The sequence below is a fragment of the Poecilia mexicana genome, unplaced genomic scaffold (assembly GCF_051168715.1).
Source record: "Poecilia mexicana isolate PSO_F unplaced genomic scaffold, ASM5116871v1 scaffold_6, whole genome shotgun sequence".
Classification (NCBI taxonomy): Eukaryota; Metazoa; Chordata; class Actinopteri; order Cyprinodontiformes; family Poeciliidae; genus Poecilia; species Poecilia mexicana.
Genome location: NW_028263375.1, coordinates 18,651,642 through 18,670,107, shown reverse-complemented (window position 1 = coordinate 18,670,107; position 18,466 = coordinate 18,651,642). Strand labels below are relative to the sequence as shown.

At 37.7% G+C, this 18,466-nt stretch overlaps 3 protein-coding genes across 3 annotated transcripts; 1 reads left to right on the top strand and 2 right to left on the bottom strand.

Moving 5' to 3' along the window:
• The first annotated feature begins 1,461 nt into the window (after positions 1–1,461).
• ldha (lactate dehydrogenase A4) lies at positions 1,462–7,482 on the top strand. Its single transcript, XM_014986220.2, has 8 exons — positions 1,462–1,894; positions 3,198–3,323; positions 3,948–4,065; positions 4,142–4,315; positions 4,408–4,581; positions 5,448–5,565; positions 6,152–6,275; positions 6,364–7,482. The coding sequence occupies exons 2-8, from the start codon at positions 3,198–3,200 to the stop codon at positions 6,526–6,528; spliced, it is 999 nt and encodes a 332-aa protein (XP_014841706.1). The 5' UTR covers positions 1,462–1,894; the 3' UTR covers positions 6,529–7,482.
• A 334-nt stretch (positions 7,483–7,816) lies between these two features.
• On the bottom strand, positions 7,817–14,890 carry tsg101a (tumor susceptibility 101a). The gene is made up of 10 exons (XM_014986219.2): positions 14,479–14,890; positions 13,603–13,690; positions 13,442–13,507; positions 13,078–13,241; positions 12,318–12,444; positions 11,697–11,754; positions 10,578–10,672; positions 9,525–9,727; positions 9,201–9,440; positions 7,817–9,112 (listed from the first exon to the last, which is right to left on the bottom strand). The coding sequence occupies exons 1-10, from the start codon at positions 14,518–14,520 to the stop codon at positions 9,023–9,025; spliced, it is 1,173 nt and encodes a 390-aa protein (XP_014841705.1). The 5' UTR covers positions 14,521–14,890; the 3' UTR covers positions 7,817–9,022.
• Positions 14,891–16,186: 1,296 nt separating this feature from the next.
• On the bottom strand, positions 16,187–17,885 carry LOC106917343 (tumor susceptibility gene 101 protein). Its single transcript, XM_014986222.2, has 6 exons — positions 17,761–17,885; positions 17,578–17,662; positions 17,389–17,454; positions 17,086–17,249; positions 16,857–16,959; positions 16,187–16,702 (listed from the first exon to the last, which is right to left on the bottom strand). The coding sequence occupies exons 1-6, from the start codon at positions 17,800–17,802 to the stop codon at positions 16,602–16,604; spliced, it is 561 nt and encodes a 186-aa protein (XP_014841708.2). The 5' UTR covers positions 17,803–17,885; the 3' UTR covers positions 16,187–16,601.
• Between the last annotated feature and the right edge of the window lie 581 nt (positions 17,886–18,466).

The window sequence follows — 18,466 nt, the reverse complement described above, 5'->3', positions numbered from 1 at the left end:
TTGTTACATACATAAAAATTACACCAAATACACAAGGGGATACTATATTGTGCAGTATAATACAAATCAATACAGTACAAGCCTATTTGACATGACTAATCAATTAATAAATTAAATATTCAGAAAATTTAAACAGTATCAACATAATTTATAACTAACATACATAAAACTATTCCCAACAAACATAAAAGGGAACAACATTACACAACCCTAATTACAGTACGAGAAATATATTGTGCCATAAAACAATAAAACACAGCAGGGAGGAGCCAAACAGGTGAAAAAAACAAAATAGTTTACTTTTAAAAAAATTACAAAAACTGAACTCTGTAGTAGTCCAAACTAACACAGTATGAGAGAACCACAAGGACACAGGTTTGTGGCATTAAAGGAGAAAACCAACAGAATGGGAAAACCAAGTAGTACTTAGACTGGACAGATTGATTACTGGAATGCCACACAGATGGGAGAGCAAGCAGCTGAGACACTGAGGGAAGCTTTGAGATAGATCTGGAACACAGACGCTGACACAAGCAAACAATACTCAGAGACTTGAATGTCATAGAATATGAACCAAGAGCTAACAAAGAACAAACAGAAGAAAACATATTTATGTATTATAAAAACAAACAAACAACAACAACAAAAACCCTGCAAGGAATCTTAAACCTGAACTGAATATGAAAAGGCTGACAAATCACGAAGTAATGCAAAACACAAGACCAAAGTCCCAGCGTTCATGACATGTAACGCAGCCCAGACAGCCTCTGGATATGCTGTTCATTTGTTTTATTGAAGGAGGTAAATCGTTGAATCCAAAGGTGGATGTTTTATAATTTGCTGTTAAAAATCGCAACTGCATGTATTATAATCCCAACTTTAAAAATATGTGAAATTTGGAACAGTCTATTGTGGTCAGGCAACATTTTTTTTATTTATTTATTTTTTTTATTTTATTTTATCTTTGTTGAGTGTTGAGCTGAATTGTGTGAAATCACAAATCACAATCCTCTTACTCACTCTCTCTCTCTCTCTCTCTCTCTCTCTCTCTCTCTCTCTCTCATATATATATATATATTACAATTATATATAATATATATTACAATGATTTTGTAATTACAAATTACAAAATCAAATGTGGTATTACTCGGGCTGACTTTCTTTTGAGACGTAAAGTTGAATGTATACTGAAGAGGTTGAATAAAGCTCTTCTTGGCTACAAAAAAAATTAAACATGGTCTTGCATTAATTTCGAATGGACACAAGATGGCGCAAAAATGCTCTTATTACAAGAAAAACAATCTAAACATGCTTAAATTGGCTTCATATCAACTTTGAATAAATGTTAATTCACATGCAATTTAAAGACGTTATAAGAGGTTTTTTTTTTTCTGCATAGCTAAAATACATACACAAAATATTACAAAATTGTGCCCGTACCCAAGCGGAATGAGTCACAAACTCGTGGCAGGAAATTCACGTCATGTTCACCAGCTCAGTGTTTCCGCCAAATACATAGGCTACGTGAGAAAGGTGTAATTTGCTTTTTTTCTTTTCAATTTTAGTCTTTTCATGAATCAAATCATGATATAATTGCAAATGTTTTTTTTTTCTTTCCTTTTTTTCCAAAACGACCATCTTTCCATAGTTGCCCCGATCTGTGGCGCATCCTGCAGCAAACGTGACTCTCCACACGCCAGACGGCCGCAGCATCATCATCCTACCCGACGTCCTCTTAATCATCATCATCAGCGCGCCTGCCACCGCCCCCAAACGGTGGCTGCCTTTAAATACTCACAGCCTTCCCGTAAGAGCAGCTGCACTTGTGCGGAAAGAGAGAAGGAGCCGTGACATTCCACCTCGTGTTCTCACCTGATTAACTTAAACCGTAAAGGTAAGGCGATTTAAAATTGACAAACGATTCAGAGAAACATACTGTTTATTATTCACTGCCTCTTTGGGTATCATTTGTTGCAATTTTTTTTTTTTAACAACCTGATGATCGGAAGGTTTGGGCGTCACTCTGCTGATGCCGCAGCTCCACTATTTCCCGGTGCTTCTCCTACAAATTAAACCACTATAAGACGATATAGTGGTTTTGTCATGTCTTGATGGCTTCAGCTGGTTGTTGTGATTTACGCAGTGGGTACACCCTCTGTGTTCATATAGAGGTGACTATAGCATCCTGGCATGATTCTTGGTCATATTAGACTGATTCTTCTAAAAAGAAAAGCTTGACTAAAATTGCTCCTGGATGTGAATTTTCTCCATTACAACGAAGACGGACCTTCACGGTTGCTTCGGTTTGTACGAAAACCTGAAGAGCTCAACATGTACTAATCATCAAGCAGCTTGATGAGGGAGACATGTCTGCAGGTGTGATGCTAAATATCCATCAAGATCACCATACTTAAAAGGACTTAATGAAATGTACATAAAACATACATTGACTATCTTTTTTTCTTTTATTTTCTTTTTTGGCATTTTTTCCTAATTTTCTTACCATCTAACTAATTCTCATTTAAATGCTGCCCCCTGCAGGGTAAATTCGAGCCATTCTGACCTCCACCCAGTATAGCACATGCAGAGTAATCCTGTAACCCCCAAAGAGTCTCCTCCTGAGGGGCAAGACCTCTCATTTGAGGAAACACTGATAGAATAATAATTAAAATGCATCCATGATGCTTATTGCAGCGTTCAGTAATGTGAAGAGTCACAACACCTAGAACTAAAAACCCTCAGCAGGAGGGGAGCCTGTCAGGAGCCCCCACTACGCGCTTGCCTTCATGCTACAGCGGAAAACCAGCCTTGTCACGACGGTGACGTAAACGTCTGCCAGTGGCAACGCTCAGCCATGCCTGCCCAACCAGGAAGCAAGAGGCCGTGTGTGACGTGGGGAGGGGATGGTCCCTGCTGCAGTAGGTTCCCTGGGCATTGGCTATCACTGAGGAGAACAGAGGCTCTGAAGAGCCCCATCTGCATCATGGTGTGGGGATGAGACACGAGGGGGTTTGTGGTTACAGAAATGGCAGTTGTGATGACCTAATAATGAAATCCTGGTTTCACTCAGCCTGCTGGGGAGGGGATGTGAAATAAGTCACGTATTCTGTGGTGTAACTCCACCAGACTCTAACACTAGTGGTTTGGCTGCTTTTCATCTGCCAACTTCCTTCCCTATGTGTAATTTATTTCCACAGATGTCCACTCAGGAAAAGCTCATCAGCCATGTGATGAAGGAGGAGCCAATTGGCTGCAGGAACAAGGTGACGGTGGTCGGAGTCGGCATGGTGGGCATGGCATCCGCCATCAGCATACTGCTCAAGGTGTGTATGAGCGGCTCCAGATCAAGTTTTATAGGAGTTTTGCAAACACAGAGAGTTAGAAACAAACCAAGAAAATGGCAGCTTGCACTGTAAAGAAAATGCTGTCATAAATTGGTGCAGGCTGTAAACTAGAACTGGTGTGGTACAACATTTTGTGGCATTTGCAGCTGCAGAGGTATTTCATTTCATCAGTATTCTCTTACAACAGAGCACACAGCGAGGAGATGGTGGATGACAGAAAAAGCCTGTCCTCCATTTCAATGTAATTTGAAAATCTGAAAAGTGTGGTGTGCATTTTTATTTAGTCCCCTTTGTCTTGATAATACTAAATACATGTGTATTTTGTACACAACCCTGCAGACATCCACAGCTTATGTAGTGGAAATGGACGACAGGAGAAATATTGATTGCATGGTCTTTGAAGCTGGTAGAGTGACAAGAGGAAAGCTAAAATTAGGTTTCAGTGAGGATCGTGACTGTAGCGTAGCTAGATGTGGAAAAACATCTGAAGTTTATGAACAACACACTAACAATGATACTGGCTGTCACGAATTGGTCAATTTGAGCAAGCTCTTTTTGCAAGCTGTGACAGAACAAAAGTTTGACCCACATGTGTAAACTCAGGATCTGTGTGATGAGCTGGCCCTGGTTGACGTGATGGAGGACAAGTTGAAGGGTGAAGCCATGGACCTGCAGCACGGCGCCCTCTTCCTCAAGACACACAAGATTGTGGCCGACAAAGGTGTGAGACATTAACATTAAGTCTGTCAGGAGAGCTCTTAACAAACCACATCATGCCCGTTCTGTCATTTTGTCAGACTACAGCGTGACCGCCAACTCCAAGGTGGTGGTGGTGACTGCCGGGGCCCGCCAGCAGGAGGGCGAGAGCCGCCTTAATCTGGTGCAGCGCAACGTTAACATTTTCAAATTCATCATCCCCAACATTGTGAAATACAGCCCCAACTGCATCCTGCTGGTGGTCTCAAACCCAGGTTAGTCAGATAATCATGAGATTAGGTGTATCCTCTCTGGAGGGGGGGAAATACTGGCTTATGTGCTTATCATGCATTTTGTACTTTTTCAGTCGACATCCTGACCTACGTGGCATGGAAGCTGAGTGGTTTCCCACGTCACCGCGTCATTGGCTCTGGCACCAACCTGGACAGCGCCCGTTTCCGCCACCTCATGGGAGAGAAGTTCCACCTCCACCCTGCAAGCTGCCACGGCTGGATCATCGGAGAGCATGGAGACTCGAGTGGTATGCAAGTCTTTCTAAAAATAAATCATCTTCTAAGTCACCTAGTTTTTTTTTTGTTTTTTTTACACATCTATCTTGAGGTCAGACATTGACATACACACTAACAGCGCCTATTGAACAATTTTACATTTTAACAGCTTTATGACGTCAACAACCAGTGTGATAGGATCTTATGTTGTAGAAAACAAAACCAGTGCACATAATTATAAAGTGGAAGGAAAGGGACGCATGGTTTTCACAGTTTAGGAGAAATGCAAATTTGAACTGTGCATTACAGCTTCAAGTATTTTGGAGTATCTCTACCAGATTTTCAGGTTAAGACTGAAATTTTGCCAGGCCTTTTTCAAGAATATAGCTCAAGATCAGTCATATTGACTGAAGAGTGTCTGTGCAATTTTTCAAGTCTTGTTAGTCAATTGCATTTAGGTCTGTACTTTGACTGGGCCTTTCTTCAAGAATTCTTCTGCATTTAGCTTCATCCATTTTCTCATCAACTCAGTCCATGAAAGTCACGAGTACTTTGAAGAACAGCTGTAGTTACACCAATCTTAAATTAGACCTGATTACTAATTAGGTGTCTTGTGAAGGCAACGGCATTGGATTTAATTGGGATATCAGAAATGGGATGGAAGTGAACAAAGATGTAAAGTGTACAAATGAAAACAAATGTTTTCATTTGTACAACATTTGTACAAAAAATGTTTATCCTTTCTGAAAAAGCCACAATAAGTTGCGTTCAAGCTTGTAATTGTAGTGTTGGACTGTGAGACAGTTTAAGGAGCATTGACCCTTTTGTCTTTATATATTTTTACTGTGTTTTAGGACATATCTGCCAGAATGTAACAATCTAAATGTTGCTTCCACAGTGGCTGTGTGGAGTGGTGTGAATATTGCTGGAGTTTCTCTGCAAAACCTCAACCCAAATATGGGTGCAGATGGTGACGGCGAGAACTGGAAGGACGTGCATAAGAAGGTGGTTGATGGGTAAGTGTGATGCAGTCCTACTCACCGACTGTTATTCATTGGATTGAAATTGTTTTTGCATAATGTAATGGTAAAGATTGGTGCCAGCTTAAACCTTTAAATTAAAAGTAGCTAATAAATCAATTTAACCAAACTATGAAGGCCCAACAATCTATATTGCGTTTCATGACTTTGCAGTGCTACTTTTCTGGCTGCTCCATGATGCAAAAGTTTACTCAATAGCTCTATTTGACATTGTGCCATTATTTTGTCAGCCACCGAATGTGACTTATCTTGGAGTAGCCATGTAGAACACAATAGGTTACCTTAGCATAAATGTCAAGGTATCAGATGTATTGAAAGACTCAAGTCTTGAACAAAGAAGGGTAAATTTTCCCAATGTCTGTCTCAACAAGAGGTACCAATTGGGAAAGACCAGCCAGTATGTGGTATTAATAATTCCTGTATTTTTAAAACTGGGTTTCTGTGATAATGCAGGGATTTATTTTCCATGAGAAGAAGGTGGAAGATAAGAGTGCCTGAATCTTGATCAGTTCAGGATGTTTGAAGTTGTTGTCATAATGATCTTCTTCTCTGAACATTGCAGGGCCTATGAGGTCATCAAGCTGAAGGGCTACACCTCCTGGGCTATTGGCATGTCTGTGGCTGATTTAGTGGAGAGCATTATGAAGAACCTGCACAAAGTTCACCCCGTGTCCACACTTGTCCAGGTACGAATAAAACCAAGAAGTGCATTTCCATTGTCTGTAAAATGGAGTTGTTCTAACGGCCGATTTCCTTCTACTTTCCCTTGGATAGGGAATGCATGGTGTGAAGGATGAGGTTTTCCTGAGCATCCCATGTGTTCTGGGCAACAGTGGCCTGACCGATGTCATTCACATGACGCTGAAACCCGAGGAGGAGACGCAGCTGGTGAAGAGCGCCGAGACCCTGTGGGGCGTGCAGAAGGAGCTCACTCTGTGAAGAGCTCTCCTTTAAAACCTTAAACACTCCTGAAAAATCCCAGCAAACTCTGCGGTTGATCCCCCTCCTAATTTACCCCTCGTTTCTTTCCCAGAGCAACAAGACTTCTGAATATAATAAAAGTCAAAGTGTCTATAGCTAAGTCATTCAAAGATGGGTGTAACACTTATATGCTCGCACACTGTCATTTTGCTTTTCCAACCCCTGCCCCCCCCCACCTGTCCTCGTCCATCTGTGGCCAAGAAACGTTTACCCCCTGTATTTAAGGTCAATCTGTTTTGAGTAGAGTGGATATCTGTTTACTACTCTCTACTACAAGAACTTCAGACCGTTGCATTTTAGTTGGATGTAATTTGTGTACTGTCGGTTGGTGTTTTTTGCTGCGTTCTCTGTGCACTGTATTTGTTAATTCTGTGGTTGTAACTAGTCAAATTTTTCCACTTGGTAATCTCTGTTTTGTAAGCGTAACAGAGACATTCCATTCTCTATAAGGAGTGACCATTACCAACTTATCGTCATGACAACACTGCCACATATTGTTTATCACAGGGCCAAAATCCTGTGATACCAAAGAACCTTTATTATTTAAAAAAAATATGCAGTCCACTGAAGCAAACCTAACCACAAGTGCACTGACATGTAGGTGAGATTACTGGTGGAACAGAGCTAATTTACCCAGAGAGCCAGTGGAGACTAGTCAGCCAGCATATTTACCTTTAGATGAGGTGAAAAAAAAATCTACAGTTCTGAGATTGTTTGCCCACAGAAATGCCCAGAGATTTTATATTTAACTCCAAATATAGACTATATTATTATCCAAGGCTGTAATGCAGAAAATACATTAAATGCTGCTGCGTTCAGATATACTGTATCACTTAAAGAGAAACTGTTTCAGTCATGGCAGCTGGATATTTTTATTTGCTGCAACATCAAGTAAACCTGCCAGAATATTAACAGATGTCTGTCTTTTATTTATTTCCAGCTGGTAAAGCATCACTATGTGGCATATTTAAATGTCAAAGGATGCTGACAAATGGGATCAGGTCCCTTTTGTCTGTTCATGTTTCTAAGTCACAAAATCAGTGGTGCCAAACCAGACCCAACTAGCAAACTCAAAGCACTGGACCTTGTTTGTGTAAAATGGTTTTGTGGATGTTTAAAGGAAGACCTATGTCTTCCATAACTACCGCTTTCCAGTACTTTTCACGTTTCTTCTTTTATCTATGAATAAGAACCGACTTCCAAAAGTTTTAGTTTATAAACGTTACTGCATAATAAATTCAGACAATTCATTCAATCAACTTTAATTTTTAATGCTTTACATAAATCTACAAATATAAAAGAACAGGTGGTCTATGGTTGAATTGAAAACAAGAAAAATAAGATTCTATGATACAATTCAAAGTGCATTTAGTAAAAGGCTAATTTAAAAGACAAAACTTTACATAACTTAATATATTGATTAGTTTAATAGTTCTTTTTGTACCCTTTAGCCCTCAATGTTATTCACAACATTTTAGTGAAAACCAAATGCTCTCAGCAGGTCTGAGCATAAGTGGATAGCAACCAAAAAGCAAACATAAAGAGAAGTAATACCTTAATATTACAAATGCCGAGGCTGTACAAGGTGAAACAACTACTTAACTTAAATGACTTTTCAATGCACTCAAACTGATGTGTAAGCCTGGGTTTGTGAGACACAATCTAAAACCTTTGGACTATCAGAAGGGGAAAATGTAGAGGATCAGAGAGTGAAGCAAAAACTGAAGCTCAGTAACTGACCCATATGTGACAGAAAGTCCATGTAGGTTACGATCTTCACTGTGTAAAAAATGATCTCTATAATTCCAAGATTACAAAATATAACCCACAACTTCCATAGCATAAAACCTGAGGCCAGGCCCATGTCATTTAGGGGATCCTCTGTGGATGTTTCTGGTTTAGAACATAAATATTCATGTGGGGAAAGGAACAGAACTCTAAAACCTGTTCAAGCAGTTTTTTCCCCCAATATTACTGATGCTAACCAGACAAAATATCCAGTTGACCAAATTTATTAATGGATGGAGTGCAGGATGCTGTATGCAAATCACCAGCCTTAGTGGAAACCAATGTCAACTGCAGCATCAACATTGCTGTCAAGGAAGCTGCATGCGCTGTACACACAGGCTTTAACTCATATTACACCATGTGTGTCAAGCAGCTTCCTTAATCAACCACACAATGAAATTCACAAAGATACCATTTTTTTTTTTTTTTTTATGAAATCAAAGTAATTGCTGATCATCTGGATTGTGTTTGTGACCTACCATGGTGCCAAATATAAAAGAGGCCACAGTCAGACATTACAGAATTCTTCATAAATGCTTTTTCTCGTTTTTTTGTTAAAAAGAGGCAGCTGGTTGGTATACAAGAAGACTGTAGAAAGGAAATAAACAGCAGGAAGAAGAGTAGGAGTGTGAATATACGGATGTTTCCGAGCGGTCATTGTGGGTCAGTACAGGTCACTTAGGCCAGCAGTCTTACGAGCTTTCTGCATTAGAGCTCGAAGCTGGAACTGTTTCCTGGACAGAAGGCGTACATGCTGCAAGAGAAGAAAACAAGAGTGAATGTGGAAACCACTACAGAGAACAAAGGTCAGCAGATACCAGGGATGCTCTTCACTGAGCTACCTTGAGGAAAACCTCCAGATCTATGACACCTCTGCGCAGGGCCTCTCCCAGGTAGAAGATTGTATCTTCAATTGCATTTTCTTCTGCATACAGATTCAGAATCTGCTTGTACAGAGGAGCTGTGGGCACAATGACATCATCTATATCATTGTTCTCTGATTGGTTCTCCATTTTCTCCAAGGCTTCGGTTAATTCCTCATCCTTCTTCTTCAGCAGCTCAATGTTCCTGTCAACATCAGTCTGTTGGAAGCAACAAAATTGGAGGACAATAAAACCTTAAAGGAGGAATAAAAGAGAAGAAGTACAACAGACAAAGTATCTTACCACTTCCTGGTCAAGTCTGGAGATCATCTCCTCCAGCTTCTGATGCCCTTTCTTTAGATCTTCCTCTGTTCGCTTCAGGGCATCCAGCTCTGCTTGAGCTCTGTCCATTTCTTCTTTCATTCTCCAGCGAAGTTTGTCACTTACGGCTGAAATCAGAGACGCGCGAATGGTGTCTTCGCCAATGGTGCCGTCCCTGGTTGGCCCTTAGGAAACACGGATTGAAAATACTCTGTGATACAGTGTGGTAAAACATAACTGCACCATACCAGCATGTTAAACTTGGACCTCTCCACTTTGAAATTGGTAGTTATTGTAGTGTTTTAATAAGACTGAAAGAATGTATATTTAACACCATTATGAGTATAATATTTATATATTTTTTATCTTTTCCATTATTATATTAACATTACTTGGACAGACTAGTTTAGAAGTAAACAAATCTGTTGTAGATGTAACAGATTTCTCTACAGCCAAGAGATACTTAGGTCTGAAGTCAGCATCATTAATGTCTGTTGACTTTTATGGCAGGCAAAACCAGCTCCTTCCATCACTAAAGGAGTTGCCTAAAGTTCTTCCTGCATGCTGCTGAAGGAGCAGAATTCACCACTGTAGAACAGTCTTTGTTTAAGATATTCTGTGTGTGTTGAGACAGTCTGTTGGGGGGCAGGGAGAGACCATCCAGCACTTTGGCCTTTAATACGCTCCACTCCAGTTACAGCTGTGGCCTTTCAGAAGCCACTCGGCATACCACTGAAGTCACCAGGAGGGTGAGAGAGTGTAAGTAAAAAGGTCAAGGGTCCTCATTTAGGGTTGGATGAGGAACATGGAGATTTAAAGAACTTTATGGATAAAATTAAGATATTCCATGACTTGAGATGCTGTGTTTTAAAGTAAATTAAGAACCAGATGAAGTGCAGATGATTACGGTTTGTGAATCTGCATATTTCCCCCAATATTAGCACAAATTTTGGAAAAACTCTGTTCAAGCTATCATAGATGCACGTATAAGAATAGATTTACCTGAAGCATAAAAAGGCTACATCTAATACATACCCACTGTGGAGACTGGAGTCTGAGTTGGATAGTGTCCAGGTCCAGCTGTGGCTGGATAAGAGTTCCCAGGAGGGTACTGGTAAGCTGGGTAACCTCTGAAAAGAGTTGCGTTATTAAAATGACAGTTCTTTATATTTTTCTATTTAAAAACAAAACTTTAAAGATAAAAACACAAGAAGCAAACTCTAGCTCATTTTATTTTATTCTTTTGCTCACATGTTTTATTTTAAACTGTTTTGCCATAATAATGCTCTACTGTGTCCTTTTAAGATAAAAATAAGGTCATTTCTGTTTAACATAATGACTAATCAGCTGACAGTGCTCCAAACTCCCTCATTCCAGAACCAGAGATCCAGAGTAACTTTTGATCTAGGTTACCAAGTCAACTGAAAAGGATCAACTTGGATCAAAATCTCCATGAGTAATTTGGGTGAGCATAGACTAAGTTAACAAAATAATTAACCCATTAACCCTTGGTACACTTGGACTGAACTTTCTTGATCCAGAACTTGGTAACCATAAGAACCCTTGACCTAGTTAAACCAGATCACTGGGTCACTAGTACCAGCGTCCTGCTCCTTCAGAACTGGGTAACCAGGGAGATTCTGGACCAAGTTTACCCAAGATGAGCTCTACTGTCCCTGTGTAAACTTGAACCCTGGTCTTATTAGGTCTTCATGTGAGTATTTATCTAGAGGTATGTATTGGTTACAAGTTAAAATTCAAGCCAGTATTTAGAGATACTTGATAGGAATGCAAAGATTAGCCTTAAAGCAGCAGTATGTAACTTTCTTTTTTCTTTTTTTTTTAAAAACCCTACCTTTTTTCAAGTTTTTACCAAATTGTTAAAACTGTGACTATGTCATTACAGTATAATATGAGATAAATAATAAACAAACAAAAAAAGAGAAAATTCTAATTTCTACTGACTTCACATTTTACATTTACTTAAGTTTTTACACTTTGTTGTGGATATTTATATATAAGGCACAAACGTAACCAATAATAAAAACACCTGTCTGACAATCCGATGAATAAAAACAACACAAAGTAAACACCATGGCACTTAGTTGTCAGAAAACACATTATGCAGGCTTTGACAATGTAGAAACATCTTACCCTGGATTGGGGTTTTGCCCATAGGGTGAGACTGCAGGCATTCCAGGCATATATGAAGCTGAGGAAGACAAAAGGTATTTCAGAGTAATTAAAAAATATATTTTTGAGGATGAAAAAACTGTAACTCCAGGGAAGATTTAGCTTAAGTCCTGAAGAGCTACCATGGTATGCGAGCACCCCCTGGTGCTCAAGGTAATAAATGCATTGCATGAAATATGATGGCAGGAAAGAGAAAGACAAAAGATGACTAGAAATTTTGATGCAAAGCCAACTTAATTAGAAGGACTGCTAAAAATAACCTTTTACCAGCTGTAAATTATAAGACTTTGTACGTTTTGGACTTTGAATAGTATTTGAACAATATTATTACAACTTTCTTAAACCAGACTTAAATAAATAAGTGATGTATTTAATAGCATATATCCTCTAAAAATCACGTATTATTTCATCTTTGTTACCATAAAGAATATTTACTATGTGGTCCCAAAAAGTAATCCTTCCTATAACAAAATGTGTCTAAAATAAATCATATTGTCACTGACATAATTGATGTGGCAAAAATATAAAAAAAAACTTTTAGTTATACTGATAGTTACTACGATGAAACTTTAGTTCACTTACAGTTCGGGGGTCCAGCTGCTTGAAAGCTTGGGAAGGGGGGTTGTGTGGTGGGACGGGAAAACACAGGCGGCTCCTCTCCAAACACGACAATCATCACCTGAATCAGGCCATACAGGTCTGACTGAGGCTGTAAAGCACACAGAGATTAGTTTTATGAACTAGGACAAAAACAAGTTAGAATTTTGTTTTAGTTTTCTTTCTAATCTGGATGTGGTGGAGAAAACCCTAAAATACTACAATTAAGTGGTTCACAACAGGGCTCTTTGCACTGCAGGGCCTGGCTGCCAAGTTTGAAATTCCTGATTTCAAACTTTGGCTGAAGTGGTGCTTGTAATTTCAGTCTCCGGTGTGGCAGGAGAGCATGTGCAGTGATATCGGTCCATCCAGGGCCTACCATATTGTTTTGCAAACATGTGTTACGTCTTGTAATGTTTGTAATAAATGCAATTCATTATTTTGACTTTGAATTCAGGCCAACTCCCAGAGGAGACTATTGACATAAATTATTGAAAATATTTTCAATCAATTAAAACTGGAAATCAGATTTGGTGTAAAAATGTAGTAGATTTCACTTTTAAGTCACATCACCCAGCCCTACTAGCTACTAATATGTTATGAGGTTTGAGCATTCAGCCCTAAATATTCTCAAAGCTTTCACACACGCCTCTTCAGGTCAGGTACAAACGGAACCAGAACTACAGATATCTAAAAAATATAATTGTAATTGTTTTATTATATTGACCGTTAACACCATACTTACATGTTTCCACTCATGTAGATAAGGGAGGTAAATTTTGCCATTGGCATCAATGTGCTTGCCCGTCTTAATCATCATGGTACTAGTTGGTTTTACAAAACATATAGGAGGGTTATATGGATATGTGTCCAGCAGCCACAAACACACTGGGATGTTGTAGACATTGCCTAGAGAAAAGTAAAACAAAGTGTACCATTAAATTAAAGGGGTTAGTTCGTGGATATTGTCCTCTCGCCTACAACCAGCGACTTTGTGCTGTTTATTAATTGCAGGTGGAATGTTGTGTAAACTTAATGTACAATTATGCTGCATATTCTTTTGCAGTTTTTTTTTATCATCATCATCAAGCAAGGAAAAATTATTTTACCTCTATAACTCACAGGGACAGTCCCAGTCAAGCTCATTAGGTCTCTCGATGAACCGTCATTAAACACTAGAACACAAGAAGATGCAAATCCTCATATGAGCATGCAGGGTAAAAATCGACCAAGCTGATAAAAATAGAGAAGTAGGTATAAGTTAATGTACCATAAGCATCCATAACCGGCTTCAGGTCCTTGTATTGGGAGATGACGTTGGTAATCTCCCGAACAGTCAGATCTCTGTATTTATATTGCTGAACAACAAAAAGAAAGGCGGTGAAATGAACGTGAAGAATACGAGTACGGCTTAGTTCAGTTAAAATTTCTGCCCATTGACAAAATTGAGTCGAAGAATTATCGTGTTGCTTTGCTGATGGCTGATAAAAGACAATATCTGGTTATCTTTAATTTTGTTCAATAGCGTATGAGATACAACTCACTGTGAAAACTACAGCGAAACTGTAGATTAAGATTTATACATACCAATTTAAAATTGTGATTATATTTTTACCTCTACATAAAAGTAGATGACACTCATGACGAAGTTGAAACATTTATGCAATGATCAAAATGCGAGATTATTTGTTCATTTTGTGATGGCAAAACAATACACTGCCTTAAAGTTATTAGCACCTATATCAAAGCTATGAAACATCAAGCAAACTATGTTGGATTAGTTCAACATTGTAGATTTTCCTCAAGCATTACTTAGAGACATATTTTTATTTTTATTATTAAAGGTACCAAAGTTCATTCTGTAAGGTGGGACGTTAATAAATAAAGAATATGATCATGTCACAATCTGAAAATTGCAGTTGACGTATAACGTGCGGCTAAATATATTTTTAGAAGTACAACTCGCATTAGCGTGAGATATCTCGACAAAATGGATCACATCATTGTACCTGTAAAGTAAAACCTTACATTGTAACAAAAAAAAGGTGTTTCCTGGACCGTAATTCCGCGGAATATTAGCCTATTTACATTAGGTCATGGTCATATCTAGCTAACGTAACCCATAGCCGTTGAGGGCAAAGCCTACCTTCAGCATTTTCTTCAGAGCGCTTTCGTTGACAACCGCCATATTTCTTGACGTGTATTTAAATCGCTCTTAATAATAATTGGAGTCTGAACAGTTGATATTTTATCCAAGCTGCTCTGACAAGCAACATAAACTGAAGTTATTAGCTAGCAAGAGTTAAATGCTAGGCTAATAGTAGCCTAGCCCAGAGACGACTACAGACAGCCCTCGCGTTTCCTTAAAAATATTCCAGGTCAGTTTAAGCAATATCTCTGAGTTACAGCTTTAATAATAGTCCACTTAATAACCAGTATGAAAAGCTGAAACTGCAAATTGGGAGTTCTAGAAAATTATACAAAACTAGATTCCGACGGTGTACAAAAGAAATGTCCGGGTGTCTTCTCAACTATTTCCGGTCTGTGACGTAAGGTGTTGTCGTTAATGGTGACGTCTTTTTTCCGTAATTAGCTTGCCGTAGGTTAACTTCAATACAAAAAAAAGGTTAACTTCAATACAAATTTTTCACTCTAAATTTTGACTGTGTAAAAATACCTATTAAGTTGCTAGAATTAAAGGAAAATGAAATAAAATAAAAATGATTTTCATTCATAAAATGAAATGAAATTTAGTTGACTGTAAATAAGTGATCAGCAAAACCAAAAACAAGTCTGAATTTCAAAATCCAAGTAACATGCTGGCCAAAATATAGGGTTATAAGTGGTAAAATGTATCACAAAGAAAATATTTGTAGAAATAAAAATAACAAAAATAAAAATGTGCATGTTATAAAAAAAGAGCACAAACAATAAGAAATGGCATACCTAGTTTTTCTCCATACTCATTAAAATGAATAGTTTTAAGAATTATTAAATGAGTGTAGTCTAAATCCCTGTGAAAATGGTGATCATTTCAGAATGTCTTCCACTTTTAATATGATGTATCCTAATCCAGTAGCTTGCCATCATTAGCGTATGAATGTGTGAGTGAATGGAAATAACAGATTTCATTGTAAAGTGTCTTTGAAGGTCCCAAAAAGCTCTTTACAAGTCTGATTTCATTTCATGAATTCAGTGAAAAATAATTAGTTCAGTCTTGGGAACTAAAAGAAAACTGTGATAACTGAGTTGAGGGTACACACCCTTAAACCAAAGCACCTCTGATTATTTATTCATTCCAACTTCCTTGGTAGAACCCATATTTTAACTTGGCAATGTTTATCCTCTTTTCCATTTAAAGTTTTTTCAAGTTAGGCAGCCAAGCTAACACAACCTTTTTTTTTTAGATATTTCTCCTCTAGATTTGTTGTTGTTGACATACAAACCTGATCAAAAATTAAAAGACCAGTAAATGAAGTATTTGTATTTCACGTTGTTAAATCAGAACCAGAGTTTTATCAGGCATTTTCACAATAAATGTCGTTATTGTTTTCCATTATTCCATCTCTGAAATAATGGAAAATCAAACTGTTCCATAAATTCTCTCTGACTGTTTTTTTAATAAGCTTCCTGTTTTTAACATTTTGTCTCAAGTAACAATTCTTCATTGAACTATGTCCCATATTATCTGACACACATGTAACAACAGTGATTTCTTTGTAAAAGTATTTTATTTACACCAAGAAAAGAAATAATCCTTATTATGTCTTTAAAAAGTTGTGGTTAAAAGTTGCAAACATTTCAAGCAAAGTAACTTCAATATAAAAGATGAAAAAAAAAAAACTTATCAGCTTGAACAGTTCTATTGTTTTATTCTCTCAAAACATATTTGCAATTAAAATAAGAATATTTACATGCGTGAGCTGTATCTGGTTGTATATGACTTCTCTGTTCAAAGGTCCATGTAAAATCACCAGTCAGTGCAAACAAGGTTTTTTATAGGCTGGTTGTAAAGTAATTCAAGGCAGCGTGAAAATGGTGGATAGAAGAAACTAGAAGACTGACAGGCAAGTCATTTCCACAAGACCTAGCTAAAGACTGTCCTAATGTTTATATGTAAACTTTTAGCAGACAACAATGTACATTGTGCTGTTTTGGTTTTGATTTTCAGTTAGTGGGCGGTTTATGGATTTTAAGCCTATCTTTTCATAGAGTAAAACACCATGTTTTTTTTTTTTTAGACAAATTGTAAAAATATACACAAAAACACTAACAATTGGTTTCATTTTCATGCTGGAAAGGTTGGCCATCTCCTCTGGGTAAAGACATGCAATATCTCCCATCTGCTTCTTTGTGGAACTGCAGCCAACCTAAATAAAACAACAGCTTACAGTAAATAACATGTCAAACACACAGTTATGATTTCAAAGAGGAAAGATCATTGTTGGCCAGTGCCAGAATCGGAAAGACAGCTGGTATTTAACTCAAAGCTATTGGTTTGAAACCTGTTGGAGTGTTACTTACATGAGGCTTGCTCAGGTTCTGGATTGGGACGCATTGCTAATGGAGGAACCTCTCCAAACAAGATAGCCATTACCTGCAGTAGGCTAAATAAGTCACATTGACCCTGGCAGAGGAAAGAAAAACATCTTGGTGAAGTGTGAATTTCACTACCCAGAAACAATAACATATAGATTTGCTTAACTGAAGTCATAGTTTAGTCAATTAAAAATAACTTTTTTTTTTTTTTTACCTTCTTCCAATCTTTCAAGTAAGGTATTGTGACCTCGCCATCACTGGATATGTACTTTCCTTTGACAATAATCATTTCACGTGTGGGCTTCACATAACACATTGGTGGAGAATTGGGGTAGTTTGGCTCAAACCAAACACATATGGGGATGTTGTAGGTCTTGCCTTACATAAAAACAGAGGAAATGTTATAAATATAACTCAGGCAACAGAAAAGTGCACTTCTTTATGGTCTTTCACTGTTGGTCAAGCAACAATAATAAGGTTATCTGTTTCACATGGTTCAAAGTACAAACTGAGTTACCTGAAATCACCACAGGAATGGTTCCCGTAAGGCTCATCAAGCTTTTTGTGGTTCCGTCTTTGTACACTGTACAAAGTAAACCAAATATCAGATCAACGTAATATCAGATGAAATTATAATATCTTCTGTTGTATAGATTCATAGTGTTAAGACTGACAAAAAAATTTGAGTCGCTATTTTGTTGCATACCATACTCATCCATCACAGGCATGAGGTTTTTGAAGTAAGACATGGAGACGTAAATTTGATGAGCCACATGTTTTCGCAGATATGCCTTTAAAATAGATACAACAGAGCAAAGCTATGACAATGGTTTTAAAACTGAAAAAAAAAATTGCTCATGGCTATTAGTTAAACTGAAAAAGAACTTACCCTAGGGAGCATTTTCCTTATCATTTCCTCATTGAATAACATGATAAATTTAGATTTCTCTTCGAAAAGCCTTCAAAAAAGAACAAAAGAATGAGAAAGGGCCTCTCTTTGCAATCAACTTTCAACCCGACTACCTTGAGGACAACCTCCTGTCTTTTATAACCCTGGACAGCCAGGAAGTGAACAGACCCACAATTATGCAAATGACTAGATGTACAAAGAATGATTGGTCCCACGTGGCTTTGAAAAACAAGAAAATGTGTTTTTCTTTTTAGATCAGTTTTGCAATGCAGCAGCCATGAATGATTTTGCTTTTTAAAGAAAAAAAAATCTAAGGTAAGTAATTCAGCGCTGCCGTTAAGGTTGCAACATAACAGTCAGATATAGCTAGAGATAGCAATAAAATGCTGCTACCAGAACAAAATTTCCTATTAAAAAGCCTACGACAAATTTTACTTACAACTAAGATTATCTTTTTCAAGACTCTTACAAGAGTAATATTGTATAAATGTTGTCTCCAGTTGAGGTGGAGCAATAAAATAAAACACAATAACAAAGATGACCTATTTTAAGGTCAACGGCATAGCTTCCTTTAAGATTTACTGATAAGGGAATATGCACTTAAAATGATCTTTCTTTAGGTTTTAAGTTTATATTAAAAACTATGGTGTGTGCATTTAAGAACAATTTTTGCAGATTGTACATG